The sequence below is a fragment of the Entamoeba invadens genome, assembly GCF_000330505.1.
Source record: "Entamoeba invadens IP1 unplaced genomic scaffold scaff_1105074724629, whole genome shotgun sequence".
NCBI lineage: Eukaryota > Evosea > Mastigamoebida > Endamoebidae > Entamoeba > Entamoeba invadens.
In genome coordinates this window covers 1,117,381-1,134,281 of record NW_004440426.1, presented here as the reverse complement: position 1 = coordinate 1,134,281, position 16,901 = coordinate 1,117,381, and the positions used below count along the sequence as shown (strand labels likewise).

General features: G+C 35.5%; 10 protein-coding genes across 10 annotated transcripts; 5 read left to right on the top strand and 5 right to left on the bottom strand.

The window, feature by feature from the left end:
• Positions 1-941: 941 nt before the first annotated feature.
• On the top strand, positions 942-1,653 carry EIN_026930 (GTP-binding nuclear protein ran-1, putative; the record flags this gene model as incomplete). The annotated part of the gene is made up of 2 exons (XM_004257537.1): positions 942-1,130; positions 1,180-1,653. 2 exons carry the CDS (start codon positions 942-944, stop codon positions 1,651-1,653), a joined length of 663 nt encoding a protein of 220 aa, XP_004257585.1.
• A 146-nt stretch (positions 1,654-1,799) lies between these two features.
• On the bottom strand, positions 1,800-2,638 carry EIN_026920 (hypothetical protein; the record flags this gene model as incomplete). Its single annotated transcript, XM_004257536.1, has 2 exons — positions 1,800-2,465; positions 2,540-2,638. 2 exons carry the CDS (start codon positions 2,636-2,638, stop codon positions 1,800-1,802), a joined length of 765 nt encoding a protein of 254 aa, XP_004257584.1.
• Positions 2,639-2,681: 43 nt separating this feature from the next.
• On the bottom strand, positions 2,682-3,947 carry EIN_026910 (ribosomal large subunit pseudouridine synthase C, putative; the record flags this gene model as incomplete). Its single annotated transcript, XM_004257535.1, has 3 exons — positions 2,682-3,138; positions 3,238-3,713; positions 3,792-3,947. The coding sequence occupies 3 exons, from the start codon at positions 3,945-3,947 to the stop codon at positions 2,682-2,684; spliced, it is 1,089 nt and encodes a 362-aa protein (XP_004257583.1).
• Positions 3,948-4,012: 65 nt separating this feature from the next.
• Positions 4,013-5,494, bottom strand: EIN_026900 (RAB GDP-dissociation inhibitor, putative; the record flags this gene model as incomplete). The annotated part of the gene is made up of 1 exon (XM_004257534.1): positions 4,013-5,494. One exon carries the CDS (start codon positions 5,492-5,494, stop codon positions 4,013-4,015), a length of 1,482 nt encoding a protein of 493 aa, XP_004257582.1.
• Positions 5,495-5,666: 172 nt separating this feature from the next.
• Positions 5,667-6,110, bottom strand: EIN_026890 (40S ribosomal protein S14-1, putative; the record flags this gene model as incomplete). The annotated part of the gene is made up of 1 exon (XM_004257533.1): positions 5,667-6,110. The coding sequence occupies one exon, from the start codon at positions 6,108-6,110 to the stop codon at positions 5,667-5,669; it is 444 nt and encodes a 147-aa protein (XP_004257581.1).
• A 911-nt stretch (positions 6,111-7,021) lies between these two features.
• EIN_026880 (villin, putative) lies at positions 7,022-10,749 on the top strand (the record flags this gene model as incomplete). Its single annotated transcript, XM_004257532.1, has 2 exons — positions 7,022-7,047; positions 7,071-10,749. The coding sequence occupies 2 exons, from the start codon at positions 7,022-7,024 to the stop codon at positions 10,747-10,749; spliced, it is 3,705 nt and encodes a 1,234-aa protein (XP_004257580.1).
• Positions 10,750-11,125: 376 nt separating this feature from the next.
• Positions 11,126-12,273, top strand: EIN_026870 (hypothetical protein; the record flags this gene model as incomplete). The annotated part of the gene is made up of 2 exons (XM_004257531.1): positions 11,126-11,128; positions 11,185-12,273. The coding sequence occupies 2 exons, from the start codon at positions 11,126-11,128 to the stop codon at positions 12,271-12,273; spliced, it is 1,092 nt and encodes a 363-aa protein (XP_004257579.1).
• Positions 12,274-13,794: 1,521 nt separating this feature from the next.
• EIN_026860 (hypothetical protein) lies at positions 13,795-14,466 on the top strand (the record flags this gene model as incomplete). Its single annotated transcript, XM_004257530.1, has 1 exon — positions 13,795-14,466. One exon carries the CDS (start codon positions 13,795-13,797, stop codon positions 14,464-14,466), a length of 672 nt encoding a protein of 223 aa, XP_004257578.1.
• A 246-nt stretch (positions 14,467-14,712) lies between these two features.
• Positions 14,713-15,109, bottom strand: EIN_026850 (hypothetical protein; the record flags this gene model as incomplete). The annotated part of the gene is made up of 2 exons (XM_004257529.1): positions 14,713-14,877; positions 14,936-15,109. The coding sequence occupies 2 exons, from the start codon at positions 15,107-15,109 to the stop codon at positions 14,713-14,715; spliced, it is 339 nt and encodes a 112-aa protein (XP_004257577.1).
• A 62-nt stretch (positions 15,110-15,171) lies between these two features.
• Positions 15,172-15,806, top strand: EIN_026840 (hypothetical protein; the record flags this gene model as incomplete). The annotated part of the gene is made up of 2 exons (XM_004257528.1): positions 15,172-15,226; positions 15,304-15,806. The coding sequence occupies 2 exons, from the start codon at positions 15,172-15,174 to the stop codon at positions 15,804-15,806; spliced, it is 558 nt and encodes a 185-aa protein (XP_004257576.1).
• Between the last annotated feature and the right edge of the window lie 1,095 nt (positions 15,807-16,901).

Genomic DNA, 16,901 nt, shown 5'->3' with positions numbered 1-16,901 from the left:
TTGAGTATCTTTCTTATTAACCATAATAAAACCAGATTTATATAGTTTCTATTAATATGTATTAACGTGGCGCTTTTATTTTTATTTTAATACCAAAAAAAAACAATAAAATATAACATCATTGTTAATATATTTTACTCTATTATTATTTGAATTAGGGTTAATTTTGATTATAAGTTTTGTAATTCTTCTGTCTTAACACTTTAAATAACATTGAACAAAATTCAAGTGGTCTAAAAATCGGGAAATCTCGAGTTTATTATATAAATTTCCATTTTTTTAGAGATTGTTTTATGTCATATACAATACACAAGCCAAAAAAGAAAAATCATCAAAAAATGGATTAATATCCCCGTAAAAACAGGCCAAAACAAAAATCAGGGCGTTATTTTAAGTGTTAATTTGTTTTTATATTTTGTTTTTCATTTTTTATTGATAAAGTTATTGTTAATAATATATCTATTCAATAGCTATAATTATATTTTTAAGTGAATTTCAAGAATTAATTAATTTATCTCAGTATTTGATAAAAACTTAGTGACGATTTTTTTTTATTTCGAAAAAAAAATACAAAAAAATATTTTTTTGTGTTTTTTTTGTTTTTCGTAATATAAAAAAAAATAGAGACGTTTTAGTTGTCATAATTTTTTGGGTTGTTTTCCTGATTTATTTAATAACCAGCCAGATCTTATTTTCCAAAAAAAATAAGCAAAAATAACTCAATGGTACTTTAATAACAAAATGGAGCATAATAATTATTCTTTTTCCCGATTCATTTGATATTTTATACGCCAAAATAATACTATGTTGATGATTCGGCGGATAATAGTTCATTACTCGTCCTTTTTTCATCTCTAATAATTCACATCAGAAAAGTGAAAAACCCTGCTTCAACCCTTGCATCTATATAAATGAAACTCAAACTAGAATTTCACATATTTATGTTGCCAACACAAGACGGAGTCCCAACATTTAAATTAGTCATCGTAGGTGATGGAGGAACTGGTAAAACCACTTTTGTCAAGAGACATTTGTCCGGTGAGTTTGAGAAACGTTACATCCCAACCATGGGTGTCGATGTCCATCCAATGCTTTTCCAGACAAACTGCGGTAAAATTAGATTCGAAGTTGTTTGTTTCTTGAAATATGTAAGTTATGAACAATATATTTATAGTATAGTGGGACACTGCTGGACAAGAAAAGTTTGGTGGCCTTAAGGATGGATATTATGTCCAAGCCAACTGTGCCATTATCATGTTCGATGTCACATCCCGTGAAACTTATAGAAACGTTGCCACATGGCACAAGGACTTAGTTAGAGTCTGTGAAAACATTCCAATCGTTTTGGTCGGAAACAAGTGCGATGCTCGTGATAGAAAAGTTAAGCCAAGACAAATCTCTTTCCATAGAAAGAAAAACTTGCAATACTACGACGTTTCTGCCAAGTCAAATTACAACTTCGAGAGACCTTTCTTGTGGATCGCAAGAAAACTCACTGGAAATCCAAACCTCCAATTTGTCACAGACCCCAACATGTTGCAGGCACCTGCTTTCGATCCATCAACCATTGTCCAGCCAGACATTGATATGAATAATATGTCAATCCCAGACACTGCTTTCAATGATGATACTTTTGGAAATGGAACTGTTTAAATCCAGTCAGTAGATTGATTCTTTTTATGTCTTTTTGTTTCATATTATTATTAATTATATCATTACAAATTCAAACAGCCATTTGATACCATAAATGAATTAAATTATAAACTATTCAAATGGTTTAAACGGATTAAAGAACTCAATTATGTGTCGGTATTTCCAAAGAAATATACGATCACCATGAAAAGCACTAAGACAACCATCAACACTAAAATGATGAAGATGCCCCGCCCAGAAATCCGTTTGTTGTGCCCCAACGTCGCAACAAAACCCATCCCCAATGACCCTTGCAATTTCTTTTTGGCATCCTCTTCGTCAGACGTGTCCGTGTCATTCATATGAGGGCCGCTCGAATCGTCCTCTGCTTCAACGTTTACTTCCGTTGCCTCAGCAACCTTTTTTAAGCTCGAAATTTCATTTTTGGTGTACGAGACGTTTTGCTCTTCTTTTTCGTCTTCTGGTTTCAAGAGGAGTTGTGTTGTTGTATCGATATCTTCGTGTGCTATAGTTTGTAAGTTCGCGTCCAAAAACGGTTGGATGTATTTCTTTCCCGCGAAAATGGCGAGGAGATGCTCTTTTATTTGTGTTGGGATGTCATCTTTGCCAACAAAAACGGGAGTTTGGCACTGTGGACACTTTAACTCGCCTGTTGCATCATCAAATTCTTTGACAATACATTCTTTGTGAACAACACATAAACATGGCAAACGGACAACTTCCTTATCACCAAGTACAGCTTTACACAACGGGCATTCATTCACTTCGGGTTTGTTGTCCATCACATAATCTTTGTATTTACTCATAGTGCACTACCCATTATTTCTCTGTTACTCACAAGATACTTTGGTGTGAGGAACCTTTGAAAAAAAAATAAAAAACAAACGACTGCGTGCGTCTTAAACATACAATCGATGCAGACGTGCTTTTTGTGGTGGACGCAGTACAGATCAGTTGACTTCTTGCACTCAAAGCAAATCCCCATACTTTTTTTAGTTCTTTTTTTTCTCATTTTTTAGTTAAAAAAATCATTCAATTATTTTATGCCATTTTTCCAACCCACCTTTCGCGTCATATGTGCTTTTTGCCCACTCGGGAACATTCGCAACCCACGTTTTACCTTCAATTGAGTACTTCCAAGCGTGGAGCCAAATCAAGTGTTCTAATGGGTCACCTTTAGGACAATTGCAATCTTCACAAAACTCATCAAACACCCACCCATACTTAGTTCTCATCGCAAGCTCCTGTTCAGTATCTCCGTCCCGTGTTCTGGTGTTGTGGATATGTTCAAGTAAATAAGCAGAATCATTTGCAATTGGGTGTCCGACTGATTTCAGATGAAGTCGCAATTGGTGTGTTCTCCCTGTATATGGAACACACTCCACAACACTCGTGTCGCTTGCTTTGTCGTAAAAAATCCGCTTGAACCCACTTTTTGCTGAAATCCCTTCATCGCTCACATGGTGTTGTTGTTCTGTACCAAACCTATTTATCATTCCAATGAAATTCATAAGAAGTTAATGTTCTATAAATAAACCACCTTGGTAATGGTATAGTATAATACTAGTAAAATTAATCACAAACACTACCAAATGTATTGGTTTGTCAACAACAAGTGTCTCTGGAAATTCTCCAACAACACGTGCCAAGTATATCTTTTCAATCTCTTGGAAGTCTCCCACTGTTTTGTCCCTCAAAGCTTTTTGAAACTTCTGGGCAATTCTTTTTGTCTTAGCCAAGACAAGAACTCCACTTGTGTTCTTGTCCAGTCTATACACTAGTTTCAAATCATTGTATTTACCTTCCTCTTTGAGTATGGTTATGATACTGTTGTACATGTATCTTCCAGTAGGGTGCACTGGAATTCCAGCTGGCTTGTTAATGACTAAATACTCATCTGTGTCTTCTATGATATCAATATGGTGATCGGGTACTGGCGGTTCGTGAGCGTGGATTCTGCTGACCAAAATGTCATGTTCTTCAATGGTAACGTCCAAACTCTTCACAACAGTTCCATCTTTTCTTTTGATGTACATAATACCTCCCTCAATTTGGCGTTTCTTATTGTCATCTTATTTTATTGGTCGCTTTGCAACTGTTCAATCTTCTTTGGAACACGATAATTAATATAAACAAACAGCTTCTTCAACTGAAATGTGTTTAAACTCGGTGGTAAACAATTGTTTCAGTGTTTGACCAACCCACCTCCCTTTCACATCCGTTTGCAACACTTTGTAATTTGGAATGACACACCTGAGTCCATCTCTGAAGTAATAGCTCTCTGCTTTTTTCATTCGATTTTTTAGTTTCTAATTTCAAAACCTTGGTGTAAAAAATAAAATAAGTCAAAAATAACGTTTTATTTTGCCTCTACCTCGTTTGAAGTGTCTTTCACTTCTTTTTCTCCATTTCCATTTATTTCCTTCTTTTCTTCAACTGAACTTTCCTTCTCCTCTTTTGAAACTTTTGGTGTTTCTTTTGTTTCTTGTGGAACTTCATCAAGTACTTCTGCTACAATTTCATCTTCTCTGAACAACTCTTCTCCACACACCGATTTTGCTTCACTCACAGACATGTCAATATCGCTTCCAATTCCAATTGTGGCGTCACTTGTTACCAACATCCCATCAACTTCTTTCACTTTTTCCCATTGTGCCAAATCGAAAGTGTACTTAAAAGAGAGTAGTGCCTCTTCCTTCCAATTATCTCCACACACTATTTTCATCGCATCTTCAAGTAAGTTTTCAGTGTCATTTTCTACCGACAACGCTACATTTGTGACGTTTTCAATTGAAGATACAATGCATTGAACACACTTCCCTCTTAACGGAATTGCAACATAAAACCTCCTTCCAAATGGTAATACTTTTTCCCTCACTACTTGCATGTAGTCGACAGATTTCCCTTTTTCTTCTTTCACAAACGTCCTATTTTTAATCAATCTTTTTCCTTTCACTGTGAATTCGATCTTCTCAAAACGGTTGTCTGGGCTTGAGCAGTATGCTTCCCACAACTCTCCATTTTTCTTGACTTCTTTTACTTCATGCCCACATAAAAAGACACCCGATGCAACACTTGATGACCGGCTAAACCCTTGTGCAACATCACCATACCCGTATTGGCAGTACACAAAAGGTGAACCTCCATATTTACCAAGTGACTTTGCGTATATCATGATTTTTTTCACAACGATTTCAGCATTAGTTTCGTCGTTCGCTGCGAACATACAAATCCCATAGACAATAATGTCTTGACACACTTTACTCAGTTTTATTGTTTCTAAATATTTTCTGAGGGACCCTGCTTCCTTTAATCCTTTAAACATTTGTGTCTGTTCTATTGGAGTATCTTTGTCAAGATAAATATCGTTCAAAAATTTCATCAATTGTCTCTTCTCAATCAAAGACAAGTCAGTGCACGTGAAAAGGGTATTCTTTGAGTCCGGAACTCTGATGATCTTGTTGTTTAAGTACATAAACACACCATCGACCGCCAAAAAGTCGAGGTATTTATATATTTCAGACTCTGTGATAGTGTTCAACAAGTCTCCGTTGGAATAAAAGAGTTGTGGTGTTAAATCAATTCCAATAGATCGATCGAATTCAATTTTTGTTAGTGGAATTTCTATGGAGTGCTTCAATGCCAGTGTCGAAAGGGTTTGTTCCAATTCCCTATTACGGACGTACATCGACTTCACGCCATACAATGGATTAGGATCGACAACACAAACTGTTTTTCCTTGATGTGATAATGATGCAGCGATAGTTGACTCTGTTACACCGGTGCCAATGATGACATAGTCATAAACAGCTGTTTTAAATTCCTCATATGGATTGCTCATACTGCTTGCAATAATGAGATTCCAATAGTTTCAATGAGAAAAACAAAAAGAAAAGAAGATCAATGAAATAGAGAAACTGGAAATGTAAGTGGTTAAAAATCCAGTTTTTGAAAGTCAAAGATAAAAATAAGAGTGTCACCACTCCGATAAATAGACGATTGTATCAATTAGTTTAAAGTCTTCTTCCTCTTCTTCCACCCTTTCTTTTAGTGCAGTCGGTTGGGATTGGGGTGACATCTTCAATTCTTCCAATTTTCATACCAGCACGAGCAAGGGCTCTAAGAGCAGCTTGAGCTCCCGGGCCTGGGGTCTTCGAGTACACTCCACCCTCTCCTCTGATTTTGATGTGAAGAGAAGTGACTCCGAGTTCTTTGCATCTCTTAGCAACGTCTTGAGCGGCTGTCATAGCAGCGTATGGGGAACTCTCATCTTTATCGGCTTTGACTCTCATACCACCTGTAATTCTAATGATCGTTTCTCTACCAGAGATATCGGTCACATGGACAAAAGTGTCGTTGAATGTGGCATAAATGTGAGCAACTCCGAAAGCGTCTTTTGTTGAACCTTGGATCACGACATCACCAGTTTGTGCCTGCTTTGCTGACTTCTTTGACATCTGCCGCTTACACTATCAAGTTTCAGGGTTTCTTTTCGCTCAGTTTTCGTTGTAGTTTCTTGTATGGTTCTTATTAGTTACTTTTAACTTCTTGCTATAACATTTTTTTTTGTGTTTTTCTTTTCTTATTTTTGTGGTTTTTTTATTTTTAATTGTTTTATAGCTCTTTTACCATACATTATTAATCTATTTCTATTTTAAAAATCAAACATTAATTGTATTAACTATATTTAAATAGTAAATTAGACACCAGATTCATTATTTTTTAATCTTGACTTTTTGTTATTGAAAAATAAAAAAATACAATTAAAGTAGTTTGAGATAGTAGCTGAATTTGTATTTCACAACCCGACGTTTTAAAATTTAACAAACTTTGTAAAACTACATGAAGAACTCAGTTGAATCATTACCAATTTTTTATGAGACCGTGTTATTTCAAATTTTACAATGTATCCAGTTTATTGCTAAATTAATATCCAAGTCATTTAGATAGTCATTGATTACTAACAAAAGTGTTTTCAAGATGAGTAGAAAATCAAATAAATTTTATATGAAATGTAAAACCAAAAATATTTAGAACAAAAAAAGTGTAAAAATTAAACAACACCAAACAAACAAAAAAATATCTTGTAATAAGATTATATAGTAATTAAATAGTAAAAATATTGTAACTTTTTCAAAAAAGTTTAAAACTTTAAAAAGAACAGGTAGTAACTCAAGAATAACAAAGAAAAGACGAAATAGCGTAAATTGCAAAAGAGTTGCCACATAATGGGTATCAAAAAAGTTAATAATAATAATAATAAAAAGATGGGTACATTCCTACAAAAAGTATATTGTTCAAAAATATGGTACAACAAGTCTTAAAAAGGATGGGTATAAAGTCATCGAACTAAACAAGTAGTATCTAGATGATAAAAATAGTGTGGAGTCCAAAGTTTGGAACTCAAAAATTCAAAGAGCAATGTCAGACGACATCGAAAAACAAGAAGAAGAAATTAGACGTATGGAGGAGGAAATGCGTCAAGAAGAAGAAGATATGAAGCGAATGGAACTTGAACTTCAGGCTGAAGAAGAAAGAATCAAACGGGAAGAAGAAGAAATTCAGCGGGAGTTAGAAGCTGCTGAGGCTGAAAAGCTTCAAAAAGAGAAAGAAGAACAAGAGCGAAATGATAAGGAAAAAGCCGAGAAAGAGGCTCAAGAAAAAGAAAGACAGGAAAAGGAACGGATTGAAAAAGACAGACTTGAAAAAGAACGTATCGACCGCGAAGCCAAAGAACAAGCTGAAAAAGAAAGAATTGAAAAAGAGAGGCTTGAGAAGGAACGTATCGAACGTGAGAGGATTATAAAAGAGAAAGAAGAACAAGAACGTATTGAAAAAGAAAATGTTGAGAAAGAAAGAATTGAAAAAGAACGTCTTGAAGCCGAAAGAGTCATAAAAGAAAAAGAAGAACAAGAACGTATCGAACGTGAGGCAAAAGAAAGAATCGAAAAAGAAAATGAAGAAGCCCGAATAGCAAAAGAAAAAGCTGAAGAAGAAGAAAGACAAAAAGAGAAAGAAATAGAGGAAGAAGAACGTCGGCTCCGTGAAGAAGAAGAACGTGTTGAGCGTGAGTTAAGAGAAGAAGAAGAACGTATGAAGCGAGAGGAGGAAGAATTAATTCGACAACTAGCTGAGGAAGAATCAAAGAAGGCTGAAGCTATTGAAAAAGAAAAACAAGAACAGTTGGCGAATGCAAAAAAGCAAAAAGAAGAGGAAGAAAGAAGAACCAAAGAAAAAGAAGAACAAGACCGGATTGAAAAAGAGAAAAGAGAACAACAAAAAGCAGAAGAAGACCGTCTCGAACAAGAAAAGGCTGAAAAGAAACGTGCTGAAGAAGAGAGAGCAGCTCGTCTAATCGAAGAAGATAAGAAAATGAAAGAAGAAGAACTTCAAAAGAAACAAGAAATAGAACGTCTTAAAAAAGCGAAAGAAGATGCTGAAAAGAAGAAAGCGGAATTAGAAGCTCAAAAGCAAAAAGACGCCGCTGACATAAAAGAACTTCCAAAAGATAACAATCACGTTGACGATGAAGGGTTTATTGAATTGGATGATCCAGAGCCAATTAACAATGCAATTTCTATTCATAGCAACGCAACGGAACATTCTCAACCAATAGACTTAGACCAACTTATATCGGAAGCTGCTCCACAACCAACACATATAGTTCGTCGTGTTACAAAAGTCAAAGGACATGCGGCAAAGGCGGGTATTAATGGTAATTTGAAAAGGGAAGAAATTAAGAAAGAAGAAATTCAAACGACTGATACCAATGACATCGATTTCACCATTTCAAGTATAAAAGCCACTTCACCAAAATTGGCAACCCAAGGCGGATTCTCGTTGACAATTACTGCGGGTGCTGTCCCCAAAAAAATGAACCCACTCATGGAGGAAATGCAAGCAAAACGGTCGAGAACTGGAAGAGCGTCGTTTTCCGTCAAACCATCATTTAAACACACAAACACTTCCAAAGAGAATAGTCCATCAGTGTCACCGGCTCTTATAGACGACCCACTCTATGCAAATGTGACATTTTCTAACGAGACGGATGGACTCAACACAAATGTGAACTACGCCAAAATGGTAAGAGTGAGTGGGAAGATGTACATGAAGTGGAGAGTTATTGACAAATCACCTGACGCATTGAATAGTGGTGACGCTTTTATGGTGGACACCGTCGACAAAATTTATGTCTGGATTGGGAAGGATTGTAACAGACTTAAACGGACAAAGGCTTGTGACGCGGCTAACACAATTAAACATAACGAGCGCCAGGGGAAGTGTGAGATCTTTCAAGTACAACAAGGAAAAGAAGATGAAGCGTTTTGGACTGCGCTTGGTGGCAAGAATGAGAACATCAAAATTGCTGACGCAAAACAAGACGACACAGAAGACAAAATTGCAGACGATGAGTTGTTCTTATTGGACGAAAAGAAAAATGATTGGGACGTTGCAGAGATAGTCAACTGTACTCGTGGGAAGATGACACACAACTTGTTGTACCCGTGGAAGATTTATGTGTATGATGCACTTACAGAGGTATATGTCTGGGTTGGTCCAAAGTCATCACAGACACTCCGTAAGATTTTGAAGCCTGTTGTCGACAAAATTTTTGAATCGAAACAAAGGCCTGCGTGTGCTCAAATAATGAGAATTACTCAGCAAACGGAACCGGTTTTGTTTAAAGAGAAGTTTGCACAAACGCAGGGGACACTGACTGTTATCCACAACAAAGATTGCTCATACAGTGAAGAAGAAATTAATAAGAGTCGACAACACTCACAAACAGTATCATTGAGTAAACCAACGCCAAAATACGGACAGAAAAAGGAAGAAAAGGAGGAAGAACTTCAAATTGACGTTCGTGAAATTTTGGGTATTCCAGACGACTCGATCGTTTTGCAACCGTCCAAGGATTTTATCATTCAAGGTGGTGCAATTCGAGTGTTTATTGTTATTGATGCTCAAAAAGAGGAAATCCCAGTCGAGAAGCATGGCGAGTTTTACAGTGCGAACGACTACATCATTACATACAAAGATCCCAAAGACGAGCAAAAGATGTTCTTCTGGCAAGGTAAAGACACTTCCATTAAGAGTCGAGGAACAACATCAATATTGGTGACTTCTATGTCGAAGTCGCTTGGTGCAAGCACAACAAGAGTTCCACAAGGCGAAGAGCCACACGCGTTCATGCAGTTGTTTGAGAATAAGTATTTGATTCATATTGGTGATTACCAAAACCACGAAGAACTGAGAAAAACAGAAAGACTTTACCAAGTGAGTAATACAATGTATGAAAACACGTGTGAGTATACAGTACAACGTGAAATGAACAAAGAGTTGATTCATTCATCGTCAACGTACATTTACTCAACGGCTGATGAACTCAAGGTTTGGAGAGGAAAGTATGCAAGTGAAAAGAACTTTGAGACGGCGATGGAAGCTGTTAAACGTGTTGATGCAAGAGAGCCGACAATTCTTTCTGAGGCAAAAGGGGATTTCCTTTTCACAGAAAAACCATTTGCATTGAATTTTGGTCGTGTCCAGCCAAAGTGCTTTTCGTTGGTTTACGAGAAGCCACAAATCAGAGCAAAGCCGATGCATCACTTCACTTATCAGCGATTAAAAGAAATCACCCTCTTTACATGCGAGAATGGTATATATTTGTTAGTAACACAACTTAAAAAGGATGCACTAACGCCGTATATCGCGATGATTAAAGAGTACGAAAACAAAGTCAAAGATAACTACTTTGGTGGGAAAGTCCCCCCTATCTTTGTTGTACACTCCCTCAAACATGTACCTAAAGAAATTGCTGCGATCACACATGGATTTGTGAAAGGCGCTATGAAAGGAGTTGATGTCGAGAACGATCCAAAAGAAATCATCACATTTGACAGTCTTTGGGATATTCTTAACAAAAAGTATACCTATGAAGAGCTTCTCAAAAGACCAACATACCTTGATAAAACAAAATTGGAGACTTATCTCTCCGACGAAGACTTTGAAAAAGTATTCAAAATGAAAAGAGACCAATTCCTTGCGAAAAAGCCCTTCCAACAGGATCCACTGAAGAAGGAAGTCAAACTGTTTTAATTTCAATTCTTTTCACTTGTCTGTTGTCTTCTTGTTGTTATAGAATTGATTTACTCTTCTCACCACATTCCGAATAAACTCAACACTTCGATGTATTTCTTATTTCGGTTTTTTTGAAGAAAGATGTTAATAACATAACCAATGAGTAAAATACAAGTTGAAGGATGTCAAATGAAAAATCATAAAGAAAAGTGTAGCTTCTGTCCCGTTTTATGCGATTGATTTATAACGACATGTATTTCAACATATTCACTTTCTTTTTCATTCGCTTCTAAAAAGCAAACACAAAAAAGTAATAGTTTATTAATTATAATCAAATATATTAAAGTGCAATTCCAGTAAAAAGCCTTTAGAACTAAGAAAAAAGCAAAAGGTAATGGTTTGTCGTTGACCTTTCACATGTTTTGATAAACTCAAACAGATTCTAACGCCCAGGCGAAATTGGAAGTCGTCTATCTGATGAACGTAGTGAAGTATTTCGACAAGATGGATACGTTGCGATTATTTATCAAAGTGAGCAAAGGATGCAAAGACGCAGTCATGCGGACTAAGATCAACCCCGAGTATGGGATGACAACACTTTCAGTCGCGATATCAAATTCGCGCACTAAAAACGCCAAGGCTGAACTGAAAGTTTTCGAAGGAATCGAGACGTTTTATGCAAGTTATATGACTATCGAGGCTCTTGGTGCAGAGGTTCTGCAAAACATTCCGCTGGTCTATGTCCACAAATTTGTGATGCAAAACAGTGAAGAGGATTACCGTGTGATTAGTGAAATAGTCGAGAAGATCAGCCGTATAGGCATAGACACGTCATACTATTTTGACCCAGGATTCGACAAGATGATTAATTTGCGTGAGATCTCAATTCGGATTGGGCAGAATTATAAGGCGGATATACTCTCGAGTTTATTTAGTGCACTTCCCAAATTGAATTATCTTCACAAAGTTGTCATTCAATGTGACTCAAATTGCCTCAAGGATGCAATGAATAGAGTTAAAGCACTTCATGAAAAGACACAAGTCATATTCATCATCGATTGGCTCCATCAAGACGACGTTGAAGCGGTGAACGAAGTGGTTTGTGGCAGTTATGGCACTGTTGGTATTGTGATGATCAACTTCGACAATTTCCATGACTTCTTTGTGAAGAAAAACGTTGTTTTGATTCCGTTCTGCCCTTACAATTTCCAGGTCTCCTCGAAAATGGTCTCAGACCCACGCTTCAATGAGTTACTTCGAATGTATTTGCCGATTCGTATTGAGATTCAGGGTGGTATCAGACCGAGTGTGCCATCTCCTGAAAGTAAAGTAGTTGATTTGAGTGGATGCAACTTTTTGTACGAACTCTTTTTGAACGAAGCAAGGTTTAACACACGAATCACACTGAAGCTTCCAAAGTGCCTTTCGAGGATGTTCATCAACAACATGGAGAGTATTGAGTGTCTCGACGGTGTCGCGGAGACCAACCTCCCTCAAAGCATCAAGGACCGTTTTGCTGAAAACATTTTAAGACAAAACTGATCAAGTGTTTTAGGTTTAAAAGACGTTTATTTGTTATGCCATTCTCTTGCAATCCAATCACAATGATCTAAACTGAGATTTCACTTTTTCAACTTTGAGACCTTCCGCCGAGCACTTTTATTTGTTCAATGGCGATACAAAAAAGACATAGAACATATAAGAGATGGTGAGAAGGACCACCTACTGATTTTTCCCTTCTGTTTGAGAAAAGACCGGGGTTTTGTTTTGGTAAGATTTTTCACATAAAATTCTTAATGGGAAATTTGTTGCTTGCTTCTCTTGTCTATTTCTGGCCCTTTTTATCAGTAATTAAAATCTTTGAAAAATAATTGATAATGTTTTGCTTTTTAAGTGTCTACAACATTCTCTTTCTTGGTAAAATTCAGTTCGATTTGCCGATTTTGTTACCGTTTTTTAAATCCCGCCTTTTAAGTCCAGTTCGTGAACGTTAAAAAGAGTTTTCTTCTAAAAAACTGTTTTTATCAATAATAGCCAAGTTTTAGTCGACAACGTGGTCGTTTTTATCTATAACTTTTTATAGTTCGAACATTTTGAGTGTTGAGAATACCATATCCCGATTTCTGTCGTGTTTTTTGAGTTGATAGATGGGTTGTTCACACCACTTGAAAAAAGTGCAATTAAAACAAAAATCAATTCGCTTATTATTCCAAAAATTCGCTAATTTCAGCTCTCAAAAAAGTAGAAAAAAATCTGTATAGATCTTCCCTAAAAGTCATTGAACAAATCGCCCTAATATTTCGAGATCAACTTTTTTTTGAAGATTCGAAATGTCCCGAAAAAAGGAGGTGTCGATCCGATGGACTATCAGAACTGAAATGTGGTTTGAATAACTCAAAATGTTTTCAGACGAAAGGGTCACTTTTCCTTTTCTCAAATCTGAATGTATCCAGAAATAGCGCCTAGTGTGATCAGAATTGCTTTTTCTATTTGCTCAACACTACAATTTACTTTTTATTGAAAATACAACGCACTTTTGTGCAGTTTAAACGAGTGAAAATGGAAAAATCAGAACGGAAAAAACGGAAATCGCCCGTATTATTCTTACTTCTTACGCGCAAAATAATTCCATTGTGACAACAATCTACATTATAGGCAATATGCTACCCACTTGGCACTTTCCATTTTTTATTCAGAAATAAGCAATTAATTGTATTACAGACAATTATTAATTTATTAATAAGTATAGTACATATTCAAGATCAACAGATTAATTACTTACATCGTTTTTTTCAATAACATCACCCACCCCATTTTTTCTGATTAATACAAAGCAGTCGGCGGTGGAAAATGTGCGCAGGGTTGTTTCTCAGTTTATTGCGAAACCCTAATTATTTTAGCAAGTGTTCCACGTTTCTCTGGAATAGAAAAGAAGGGGCAAATCTAAATGGCGCTAAAAGGGGCAACACAATAAACTTTGAAAATGCCATATTTAGATGGGCGTTTTTTTTGCAGACTATAAACAACTCACATCCAAAATAACCAGTCAATAAGTCCGGCGACATGGAGACTAGAGACTTTAAGACAAACTACGCGTACAACGCAACATCATCGCCTTCCTGTGACTTCTCGAAAAGCGTCGACTCTTTCCCACATAAAGCAAAGAGTGTCTCGAGTTCTCCAAAGTACGTCGCCAACAAACGCGAGCTCAAAAATTTCGACACATACCAACAGTCCTTTCTCATTGGCCTCTTAAACAACCACTGCGGATGCACACTTAAAAAGCAGCGAAAGCAGACGACGGTCACATCGACAACACCCGTCCTCAAAATCCTTCATTTTCAAGACGAAGACTATGAAATCATGCAACTTGCAGATGCATATTGTAGACCAGAATACGTCGAAGACATAAAGACCGGAATGTCTAAAACAACTGCTTTTCGAAGAATTGACAAAAACAGGCGGAACTTCACACAAAATCTCCTTATCGACATTTGTATGGAGTTTGGTTATTTTTTTGAGAGCTGTTTATCGCGGAAGTCTAAGAAGACTTTGCGTCTTGAAAGGATCCAAGAGGTGTATAATGGCGATAAACGGATGTTCAGCCAACTCGACATCACTCAAAAGGGGAAAAAGATCAACGACTACTTTGTCAGTGAGTTTCAAAAGTCGTCAGTCGTCTCTATAGAAGTAAATTGCAAGGTTATTCAAGAGATCCTTTGGGGAAATAAATAGAAAATTAATATGTTGTTATATTGTGATTTCGGTTTTTTCAAATGTCTCATCACTTCGTCTCAAAAAGTGTTGTTTTTTGAGCTTTTACACAACAAAGCAAGCAAATATTATTAGGAATTAGGTCTATTGCTTTCTTTTTCCTTTTTTGTATTTGAAATTAAGAAAAATACGGCTCAAAAAAATAAAGAAACGTGGTGTGAATGAATGTGAAACCCTAAATATCAAAAAACAGAAATATAAAGTCACTCACCACCCATACTTGTCTCGCGTCTTCTGCATCTTTGCACTATTCACAGCCTTTTTTTCAGCAAGCTCTTTCTCGTGTTGCTGGACGTCATACGCCAAAGCAGAGAGTTGGTTCTTTGATTTGGAAAGACCATTTGGCTCATAAAACTTAGTTTGCATACTACTCTACTCATTAGTATGTTATATGTCTACTCCTTATGCCTATACATACTATATAACAAACAACAAATGGCTTCTCCTTAATCATGTCTTCTTCGTTTTGTTTGAGTGCGTCTGCCGCGTTTACTGTGACAGCCTTCTCCGAGAGTTTTTTAAGCCGCTGCTCTTGTTTTGACATTTTCCGAGGCGCCTTTTCCTTCTTTTCTTTTTTGAGGTCTTTTGTTGTTTTTCCGTCCATCAGCCAAATTCCACAAAAAGAGTTGTAACTTTCTAAAAACAAAAACTAGAAAACACAATTTGATGCAGAAGATATTTGAGTATGTCTTTATCGGGTGGTCGATAGTAATGGGTATTAGTTTGTTATTATCACTTCTTACAACCATTTTAATCGATAAATTGCATGTCTTGCTTCGTATTTGGATTGACTTGGAGTGGTTACGGTGACTGGTGCTTTGCATTTCGTTTACAACACATCAGGTTCGTTTTATATCGAAGGCCTTAAAACAAACCCTACACTAGCGGTGATACTCGTTGCAGTGTCTTTGATGGTGATGGGGCTTTTGACAATATTGTACCCTCTGTATTACACTTTTTTCAAGCGAGAGTCCTTTGTCAACTCAAATTGGTTTTTTGCGTTGTGGTACTTTATTCTATCATGTTTGACGTTTTTTATCACTGGTGTTCTTGGGCTTGTCGTTGGAATTTTGTGTTTCATCACGTCCGTTGTACTGCTTGTTGTTCTCATCATTTTGAAAATACCAAACAACTCCGTCGCTCAACAACTCACTTCAGAAAATAATTCGACAAACACCACTCCTCAGTCGACACAAGACATAGTAGTCTTACAAACAGAAATGTCACAAACAACCTCAGAAAATCCATCACAGAATGTGCAGACAGAAGTCGTTTCTCAAAGACAAGACGACGAGATTTAAATGTATTTTATTATTGTTCACTTCATTCTTGTTTTACTCGGAGCAGACACACAGACATCTCTTTTACAAGACAGACTCTTTCCTCTTTTTACTTTAAAAAAACACTTCATTTTTTGTTTAATTAATTGGGTTTGTTCACCTATTAATGTTCCATTATTATTCCTCTTATCACTTTTAAAAAGCTTGTGTTTTTAAAGTAATAACAAAATTACTTGAAGCAATAAAACATTTTTTACTGAAAAAACTAAAAATTCTTTGAACTCTATTCTTTTTATCCCCATTCAAAAATTCCAAATAAAACGATTTTTTAACTTTTTTTTATAGTTATTAAATAAATAAACAAATAGCATATATTGATATAAATAATAGTATTAAAAAAGTCGAGTTCATAAAGTGGTATTTCATAGGATATGATATTTTTTTTTCTAAAACATCAATGTTTTTTTTAATGAATCACATAACTAAAAAAAATATTTTCTTATCAAAGATTACAAAATGATCTAATACAGTTGGTTGTTTTATTAATGAGGCGTTATTCATGTATTATTTGTAGTATTCTGCATTTTTTTATTTGAAGATGTTTAAAACAATAATAAAAAAACATTTATTAAGTTTTTCAATTTACTTCAATTGAATAACTCAATACTAATCAGAAATACCATTTCCCGAAATTGTAGATGTTTTATATATAATAAAAAACTACGCTACAAAAAATAACAATAAATGTAAATAAACAACTAGAATGTAGGTATTGAAATACAATACCTACATTTTGGGCATATTTTGTTCAAAAAAATAATAAATAATAAATGTCCAATTAGAATGTTATTATTCTCTTAGTCTTAAAAACTTAGTTTAATTAAATTAATGGTTTATTTTAATAATTTGCAATCAAATAAATAATACTCATTTCATTTCAGTGTTTTTTTTTCAAAAACTAACATAAAAATAATCACAATGCAAATATTTTTGATTATTTTATAACCCTTTTATGTTTTCCCACATTTCGTTATTTATTTGTGCTCTGTCAGAATTACAAAACAAAAAATAAATAGAACACAAAAAGAATATATGGATAAAAGAACTAAAAATACT